General features: G+C 36.9%; 1 protein-coding gene across 1 annotated transcript; it reads left to right on the top strand.

Moving 5' to 3' along the window:
• The first annotated feature begins 66 nt into the window (after positions 1-66).
• On the top strand, positions 67-7,419 carry LOC126819318 (nucleoside diphosphate kinase 6). The gene is made up of 6 exons (XM_050547305.2): positions 67-233; positions 562-669; positions 1,661-1,695; positions 2,850-2,933; positions 3,701-3,777; positions 5,008-7,419. Exons 1-6 carry the CDS (start codon positions 159-161, stop codon positions 5,157-5,159), a joined length of 531 nt encoding a protein of 176 aa, XP_050403262.2. The 5' UTR covers positions 67-158; the 3' UTR covers positions 5,160-7,419.
• Positions 7,420-10,115: the final 2,696 nt, after the last annotated feature.

The raw sequence follows: 10,115 nt of genomic DNA on the forward strand, positions 1-10,115 counted from the left end.
ATTATTATTTGTTTTTAGAAAATTAACGGCGTATGGATACCAAAATTATTTTTGGTAACACCTCATTTCCTTTAGCAGACATGTGCATCCGGTTGATGTAATGAAATTTTATGAACTGTTTATAAATAAGACTCAGAACTATTAAAATGATGATATAAATGGCAAAAAGACAACTGCAATTGACACTGGCAATATTGAAGCCAGATGTCACTTCACGGCCACATATCGTTCAGGTAAACTAACTAATTCAAAGAGATGGCATACTCTGATATTGGTGTATGCCCTACTTTCATTTTTACATACATTAACACAGGGCAATGCCTGAAATGTTTTACTTTTTTATTTTGATTTAAACTAATAATTGCGAGGTGAATAGTTACTGTTATGATTGGATGTTTAGTAAAAAACAAGGGCTTGGAATTTTGTTAATTAGTTTTAAATATTTGATTGAAAAATAATGATAATGGATGAATCTATTTTTCGGGAGTTAATAAGATGATCTTGAAAAATAATTTCTATTTTATTAGATCACTAATGAAAGTGGATGAATCTATTTTTCAGGATATAAGAAAGATGATCTTGGAGAATAATTTCTATTTTATTAGATCACAAAATCTTCAAATGTCACAACATCAGATAAAAACATTCTATAAAGAACATGAAGGCAAGGTTATAATTTACTTTTATAAGTAGGGCCTAACCGTTCAAATACAAGTGATCACCCGAAACATTATGAAGGATAAACCACCTCTCAGCTGTACTTAAAGTCTGTCTGTACTCTGTACTACTACTGTTGAGTGGGATTTTTATATTTCTATTGTTGTCATACAATACAAGATATTCAAACATGCTTCAGCTGAAATATTATAACATAATAAACATCAGACTTGACTTAAAGGACAATAGTGGTGTCAGCCATTATGACATAGGTGATAGAACTGGTTAAACACATTCCAAATATAATTTTAACACAGAGATCATTGCTACAATAGATGCGTAACAAAGATTTCAAGAAAGGGAAGTGACGAATGCAAAAGGAAAACACGAGGTATCCTTCTACATAACTAACTGAAGTGACGAGTGATAACAGATACATGGGCGAATTTCTGCTCACTAATAATTCCTTCGAAGACCAATATGCTTGTGGACGCCGGATCACTGGATGAATAGGGGTGACAATAAAATACGACCACATTTCAATGTGGGCGTATAAAAATGAAACGAAATATAGATCTGTATTTTAATCAGATTGGATGAAAATATCATTTATAGAGGAGGAATCACGTGGCTAAGTGGTTAAGACGCTGGCTCACTAGCCTGGAGGTCGGGTGTTCGATCCCTGCAGGACGAAGGGCCTGACAAGGACAGCTGTCTAGTCGTTCGGATGGGACGAAAAACCGAGGTCCCATGTACACATTGGCGTGCACATAAAAGATCCCTTGGCAGTTGGAATTCGATATAAGAGTAGGCCGTAGCGCCGCTGCCCGGACAAAATCTCCCCCATAGCACACTGTATGGCGTATGCCCGTCTTCATTAGCCCAGTTTAGAAGCAGAACAGTAGGACTTTAAACCCCATTTCATTTCATTTTATTTCCATTTATATAGGTTTTTAAAATATAAAATGATATTTTTGTTTTATTTTATTTTCTTGCAGGAAAGTTTTTCCACAATCGTCTTGTCAACTTTATGTCAAGGTGAGTAGTAAAATAGCGTTTTAACATCCACATTGTAGGTTCAGTCAGAACTATATTGATTACACAGTGCGAGAAAACCAGAGGTCTTTGAAGTTAGGAAGGCAACTCTAGCTCATTCAGATGCATCTACCTGGATCAGCACCACACCATTTGACACTGTTACAGACCATATACCTTGTGGAATATAAATACAAAATGAACAGCATTATCTGTGTTACCTTCAGGAATTAAAGTAGAAACATTACCTGAGTTACCTTCGGGAATAAAAATACCAGTTTGATTTCAGGCCCATAGCTAGCGGGGGGCAAGAGGAACAGCTACCTCGCCTGGAAAAAATCTGCACACCCAATGGTGCCTTTGCCCATTGGGAAAAGAATCGGTTCCCCCAATGGGCGCCTTTGGCTCCTTTTCCAATGGATGCAATACGAAGCCAACAATCAACGTGTCCCTCTTGCCCCCCCATAATCCCCCCCGCTAGCTGCGGGCCTGGATTTTAAATATTGATGGACTGATGATGTAGACAAAAGATCCCATTTAGAATGAGAGCCATCATATGAGTTCTTCCAATTGCAGAACCCGGATCTTGAGAGAACGTAGTTAATTGTGGTCTAATTATAATGTCCGCGGCCCCTGACAGTGGCACTGATGCCTACTCTTATTTGATCTTTATCATGCTGCCAATGTATATATACACAGGAACTATTTTTTTCAGAGTATTTAAACATGCATTATGCAAGAGCTAAATCTGCCTATTGCAGGTCTTTTTTTAGGCCTGAAATGTTTTCTAAATTATTAATTAGACATTAATTAACTTATCCAGACCATAATCAACTCTCGATGTAATCGCTAGCCTGTGATATTTACTGGATTAGGATCCAATTTGCTGCTCAACTTTCATTCATGATTAAATCATGAAATGGATAATCAAGACTATGTTTTTTTATCGTACCGACTTTAGTAATGATAATCGAGGCGAGGCCGAAAATTCAATTACTAAATTCTCGGTTCAGAGTGGATCAATTTAACTGAAATTTTCAGCAAATTCCCTTTACATTATCTAGTTTTTAACTATTATAGTGAGAACTGCCAGCTCTTTATCTAATCTCCCATAATGTATCTTTAATGAAATAAAACCGCATCGCTTAAAATTTCAGTGGAAGAATATGGACTCATCTACTTGCTAAAGAGAATGCTATAAAGGACTGGAGAAATTTAATGGGACCAACCAAAGTTTTTAAGTAGGTGTTGATCTTGCTATATTATTGAGTAGAAGAGAGAAAGAAATGGGTTTAACGTCCACTCGACACAAACTAGGTTATTTCGGGACTAACATATGTTTCAGTTCTATTTCAATAATTCGCTCATGCGTTGGGGTCTTTAGCAGTGGGAGAAAACCAGAGAACCCGGAGAGAAAACCCACGGGGTTGGACAGGCAACCCTACTCGGGAGTGTCGAAACCACACCAGTAGACTTAATGTCATATCTTTATGATACGGCGCAACCATTAACCATTCGGCCATCCAACCCCCCATTACTGGGTAGAATATCCCAACCTCTCAATGATGTACCTCAAATTTTAAATTGTATTTCTAAAACATCCATATATTAAATGGATATGCACAAGGTGGATCCTGGGATCTAGCTAGCCAGGTTTTAAAATTATGAGGTCTGTGTACAGAAAAAAGATGTCATGACATGTACCAAATAATTTTAAATTCATTATACATATTATTTTGTTTTTAAAATCAAAGCACAAGGGGTTTGGTCAGATAAAGTAATGACTCCAGAAATTACTTCCAAAGATATGTGATAAAGAAAAGCAAAAAAGAAAAAAAGAATGAGATTTGAGCAAGTGAACTAAAAAAATTTAAAAATGTTGAAAAGACACCATGTTTTAGGTTATAATTTTTGCAGTTTTTTGTTTGAAATCAGTACAAAAAAATGCAGAATATAGCAATAATATAACTATTATAATATGATAGTTATTTCCCTTTATTTATTGTAGAACTGTACATGATGAACCAGACTCTATTCGAGGTAGATTTGGACTGACAGATACCAGGAACTGTACTCATGGTTCAGGTTTGCAAAATTCTAGATTTTTGAAAATGGGAAGCATAATATACTTGATTTTTTTTTAATGAACTACAATTTTACAATATTAGTTATCTTTATATAGAGAGAATACAATCAAAACTGGGTTGTCTTTAATTCAAAATTCTAGATTTTTGAAAATAGAAAGCATAATATACTTGATCTTTTTTAATGAACTATAATTTTACAAATTAGATATCTTTATATGGAGATAATAAAATCAAAATCAAAAACTGTGTTTTCTTTAATTCAAAATTCTAGATTTTTAAAAATGGGAAGCATAATATACTTGATCTTTTTTAATGAACTACAATTTTACAAATTAGATATCTTTATATAGAGAGAATGCACTCAAAAACTGGGTTTTTTTTAATTCAGCATCTTTAGTGCAAATGTTAGGGTATGTCTCCTGGCAAGGAAAAATGTCTAGCCATTCGGATGTAACAAAAAACCCTGTGTATACTGTTGTCAGCATGTTAATGTTCTCCAGGAAGTTTGAAATTGAAATAATCATAGGCTGTAGCGTGGCTGTCCAGGCGAAATTTCCCTCATAGCACACTGTATGGTAAATGTCCATTTCACTGGCTCGGTAGATGCAGAAAAGCATGAAGTTGAACCCCTTTTCATTGACTGCAAGTCAAAAATCTCTTGACAGATGGAAAATCAAAATAATAATAAGCTTTAGAACTTCTCTTGAGAACAAAATTTCTCTGATAGCATACTACATGACTTATGATCTTCATTGGCCCGATTAATGCCAAAATACAGAAAGTTAAATTCCATTTGGTTTCATTTCGTTTGGATACGACTTCCAAGGTATAAACTTAAAGATACATTATGGGAGATTAGATAAAGAGCTGGCAGTTCTCACTTTAATACTTAAAAACTAGATAATGTAAAGGGAATTTGCTGAAAATTTCAGTCAAATTGATCCACTCTGCACCAAGATTTTAGCGATTGAATTTTCGACCTAGACTCCATCATCATTACTAAAGTTGGTATGATAAAAAAACATAGTCTTGATTATCCATTTCATGATTAAATTGGATCCTAATCTAATAAATATCGCAGGCTAGCTATGGCATCGAGAGTTGATTATGGTCTGGATAAGTTAATTAATGTCTAATTAATTATTTAGATAACATTTCAGTCCTAAAGAAAGACCTGATAGGCATATTTAGCACTTGCATAATGTATGTTAAACTTTCATATTTCCAGATTCAGAAGAAACAGCTAGAAGGGAAATAAAGTTATTTTTTCCTGATTTTAATGAAGAGAGCTGGAGACAGTTAGATGAACAGTTTTATATATCAAACAATGTGAACTTTAATGAAGAACTGTGTTTACATTTACCTAATAAAAATAGCTGATGATATATTTATTTTAATAGTATTATAATAATAATAATAAAATTTATATTTCGCAACAATTCATCCCACTTGGGGATGCTCTAGGCGCATGAAAGTGTTCACATGGGTTAATTATAGTGCCTAAACAACCAGGTTTTCACACTTGATTTTCGAATGGAAGGTGGTAGCGAATTCCATAAAATTGATGCATTATACTGAAAAGTCTTTGAACCAAATTTCTTCATCCTATAAACCGGTACATCTAACAATAATTTATTCTCGGATGTCAGTGACCTTTTTGGTTGGTAGTGTGTCAAGAGATTCTGAAGATATCTTAGTGCTGTTTTAGGTAATGTTTTGTATGTCAGAGTTAACATTTTTAAAGTTAATTCTCTCCGGCACTTGGAGCCAGTGAAGATGATATAATCTTTTATCACTTGGTAATTTTTGAATACCACACAGTTCCTGAAAAAATCAGACAAAAGTGATCTTTTTTACATTGAGTTTTCTAGTTCAATTTCAAGGCAGGTCAAATCTACCGCCTCAAAACTCCAGATTTGTGGGACTAGTATATACCACTGTGCACGATCCTGAATTAAAAACCAGATGTGACGTCATCCTTTGATGTTGGGGTACCATTATTTCCAATAATGTACGGGCAACTTGCCAATCGTAGATTATCTATACTAGATGAAATATTGGACTAGCGTGACGTATTTCATTAAAAAGCACGTGCGGGATAGTGTCTGTATTTTAAGTTGTTTAATGGTCTCGAGCTAAAGACATTGCGTAATATATTGAAACAACATTATGCAAGAGGTAAATCTTCCTATTGCAGGTCTTTCTTCAGACCCGAAATGTTATATAAACTAGTAATTAGACATTAATTAACTCTCGATTACATCGCTAGCCTGCGATGTTTATTGGATTAGGTTCCGATTTGCTGTTCGACTTCCATTCATAATTAAATCATGAAATGGATAATCGAGACTATGTTTTTTTTTTATCCTACCGATTAGTAATGATGATCGTGGCTAGTTCGAAAATTCAATCGCTAAAATCTCGGTTCATAGTGGATCAATTTGACTGAAATTTCAGCAAATTCCCTTTACATTATCTAGTTTTTATCTATTATAGTGAGAACTGCCAGCTCTTTATCTAATCTCCCATAATGTATCTTTAATGGTCGAGTGCGAGACATTAAGTAATATATTGATATTGCACGAGACCACTAAACAACTTAAAATACAGACACCATCCAGTACCTGCAAATTAATGAAATACGTCACACAAGTCCAATATTGTAATAAGTATAATTAAAATACAGATGTGATGTCGGCGTGCCATTATTTCAAATAATCGTACGGGCAATTTGCCAATCGTACATTATTTATACTAGTGAAATATTGGATTCGCTGTAAAAGCACCTTCGGAGTGTCTGTATTCTAAGTCGTTTAATGGTCTCGAGCAATTAATCGTACGGGCAATTTGCCAATCGTACATTATTTATACTAGTGAAATATTGGATTCGCTGTAAAAGCACCTTCGGAGTGTCTGTATTCTAAGTCGTTTAATGGTCTCGAGCAATTAATCGTACGGGCAATTTGCCAATCGTACATTATTTATACTAGTGAAATATTGGATTCGCTGTAAAAGCACCTTCGGAGTGTCTGTATTCTAAGTCGTTTAATGGTCTCGAGCTTAAGAAATTGCGTAATATATTGTAAAAACACTCGGGCCTACGGCCCTCTTGTTGTTACAATTTATTTCTTAATGTCTCGCTCTCGACCATTAAACAATACATAATGTACCCTTGGCACATTGCCTGTAACATTATTTGAAATAATGGTAGGCCAACATCAAAGGATGACGTCACATGTGTATTGTAAATTGAAACAATACTCAGGTTAACATCCTTGTTTAGCATCAATATATTGATTAATATCTCGCTCTCGACCATTAAACAATTGATAAGATCAGAATCAGTAATTCATATTATGTTCCCTGTGAAGAATTAAATATGGCATAAACCAAGTGTTTAAATGTGACCCGTGGAACAAATGTCAACAAATTGATGTGTCAATAATATGGGGATTATGTGTCGATAATTCTTAGAAACTAGCGGTGGAAATCATTTATAATTGTTTTCCGGTTTCAGTAAGACTCTGACATCTGTACTGTATGTCATAGATATCTAAGTTGGCTAATTTGATCCATTTCAATGTACTGAATTACATTATAATAAGTAGCGATTTTAGTCAAATAAATCAATAAAATAGTTTTTGTGTATCTCCTGCCCACTTGATTTAAACTTTTAGTTCATTTGGCCCCTGAATGGAAGTGAATTTGACATCCTTGGCCTAAACAAACATTAAGTTTCAAGACACTTGTGGCAATTTTAAATTCCATGTATAATTATGTGGTGCTACTACCAGGGATTGAATTTCATCTAACCAGGGGTGGATCCAGGACTTTTTGCAAGAGGGGGGGGGGGGATGCCAGATTCTTGTCAGTTGACAATGCATGATGCCACCATCGTCTCTAAATTACGTAGGCATACATACACTCTGAGCTTTATAAAGAGAAACATCCAATACCTCCTTTGACGTCAATTTTTAAAACGGATTAATAAGATCACATTGTGATATCACACATATGAGGCTTCCCCAGGGTCCTCCGGTTTCCTCCCACTGCTAAAGATCCCTACGTGCAAGCGAATGATTGAAATAAAAATTGAACCATGAGTTAGTCCCGAAATGACCTAGTTTGTGTCGAGTGGACGTTAAACACCATTTCTCGCTCTCTCGCTACACCATTACAATCCTATATCAAAACGGACATTAAATGGTGCTTTTAAGGGTATATCCTGAGTACCAACATCCAGAGACCGTTTTTCTTCCCAATTCATCAAAAAATGACTTAAATTCAAGACTGCAAATAAAGGGCCCCAAATATGCGAGGTCATTAAATGTCTAATTAATAATTCAGATAACATTTCAGGCCTAAAGAAAGACATGCAAAGGACAGATTAGCTCTTGCACATGTTTAAATGGATTCAGATGATCATATACATTTGTGCTAATCAAAGCTAAAACAGTCACGATTGATTAAATTTGATGTTATTTAAAGTATTGTCTGCAGGGGAAGATATTGGTAGTTTTCAAACAATAATAGGCGATCCCGTGTACGATGTTTATTGACAGTAAAGATCAAAAACGCAAACGAATTGATGTATAAAATATGCCATCCACGCGTCAACAGCTCATCTTTTTTATTTCTTTTCTCTTCTAACGGCTTTTTGCACCCATATGCACTAAGCCAAAAAAGAAACCTCCCAAAAACCCAAGAAAATTATATAATACTCAGGTAAATGAATTTTACATAGACTAAACCCGTTCTCCAACTCCATTCATATATCCTGAATAAAAATATTGTTTAAAGAGAGAGAGAGAGAAATGGGGTTTAACGTCCACTCGACACAAACTAGGTCATTTCGGGACTAACATACGGTTTAATTTTATTTCAATAATTCGCTTGCGCGTAGGATTCTTAAGCAGTGGGAGGAAACCGGAGGACCCGGAGAAAACCCACAAGGTTGGACAGGCGACCCTACTCCTTGTCACGTACAACCGGGGATTCGAAACCACGCCAGTCGACTCAATGACAGAATTTATGATACAGAGCGCGCACGCTTACCATTCAGCCATCCAACCCCCCATATTGTTTAAAACACAAAAGCCATAATATACTATTCAAAAAAAGTAGGGGATATTTGATTTTGGGGGCATAATACTAAAATATGCAAATGACTACGAAAAAAGTCACTATAGAACCTAACAGAAGAAACATTTCCAGTTACATGTGACGCCCAAACGCACCAATAGCTACCGCATGGAATGCAGGTGATGCTTGGGATCATCATGGGGGTCCAACCCAAGATTTGCACGACTCTGACTTTGAATGTTACAGTCATTGTGGCATTGAATTCCAGGGTGGAAACATCAGTTTAATTGTTTTAGTGACCAGAAAACAAATTTTGATATGCGTCGGCTTACCCAAAATGAAAGGTTACGTGCCCTTGGCATGCTACAGATCGGCACAACACAGGCGGTTGTGGCGCGGACGATGAATGTTTCTCAGTCTGTCATAAGCAGGCTATGGTCCAGATACCGTGATACACAATCTGTACAGGACAGACCACGCTCAGGTCGACCAAGGGCGACAACTCAAGCCCAGGATCGATTTATCCGTACCTTGGCCTTGAGAAATCGTGTCATCACAGCAAATCAGATCAGCGCTCGTCTTCAAACAGACACTGGTGTGAGAGTGAGTGGCCAGACGATTCGGAATCGACTGCATAGGGGTCACCTTCGCGCCCGACGTCCTCGCGTGATCCCTTGTTTGAGAGATCATCACATTCAGGCAAGACGTCGTTGGTGTAGGGATCGTCAACACTGGGATAATCGACGCTGGAGCAATGTGATGTTTTCAGATGAGTCAGGGTTCACTGTTGATTTTTTGGACAGACGTAGGAGGGTGTGGCGTCGTCGAAACGAGCGCTTCCAAGACGTTAACGTCATCAGACATGATCGATTTGGGGGTGGTTCTGTTATGGTTTGGGGAGGCATCACAGTTGCTGGAAGAACGGCTTTACATGTTGTTGCAGGGCGTGTTACAGGCCAGTACTACCGGGACAACATCTTGGCAGTCCATGTTGTGCCGTTCGCACGACGTCATGGCCGCCGTTTCATCTTCCAGGATGACAACGCAAGATGTCACAGGGCCAGGATCGTTACAGGTTACCTCCAACAACAGAACATCACCACATTACCTTGGCCAGCACTGAGTCCCGACCTCTCCCCCATCGAGCATGTCTGGGACATGCTTGGACAGAGGTTACGTCAACGTCAACAACGTCCTGCCAATGTCCAAGAACTTGCTGCTGCGTTGCAACAGGAATGGGACAATCTGGACCAA

This window comes from Patella vulgata, chromosome 4, assembly GCF_932274485.2.
Source record: "Patella vulgata chromosome 4, xgPatVulg1.2, whole genome shotgun sequence".
NCBI lineage: Eukaryota > Metazoa > Mollusca > Gastropoda > Patellidae > Patella > Patella vulgata.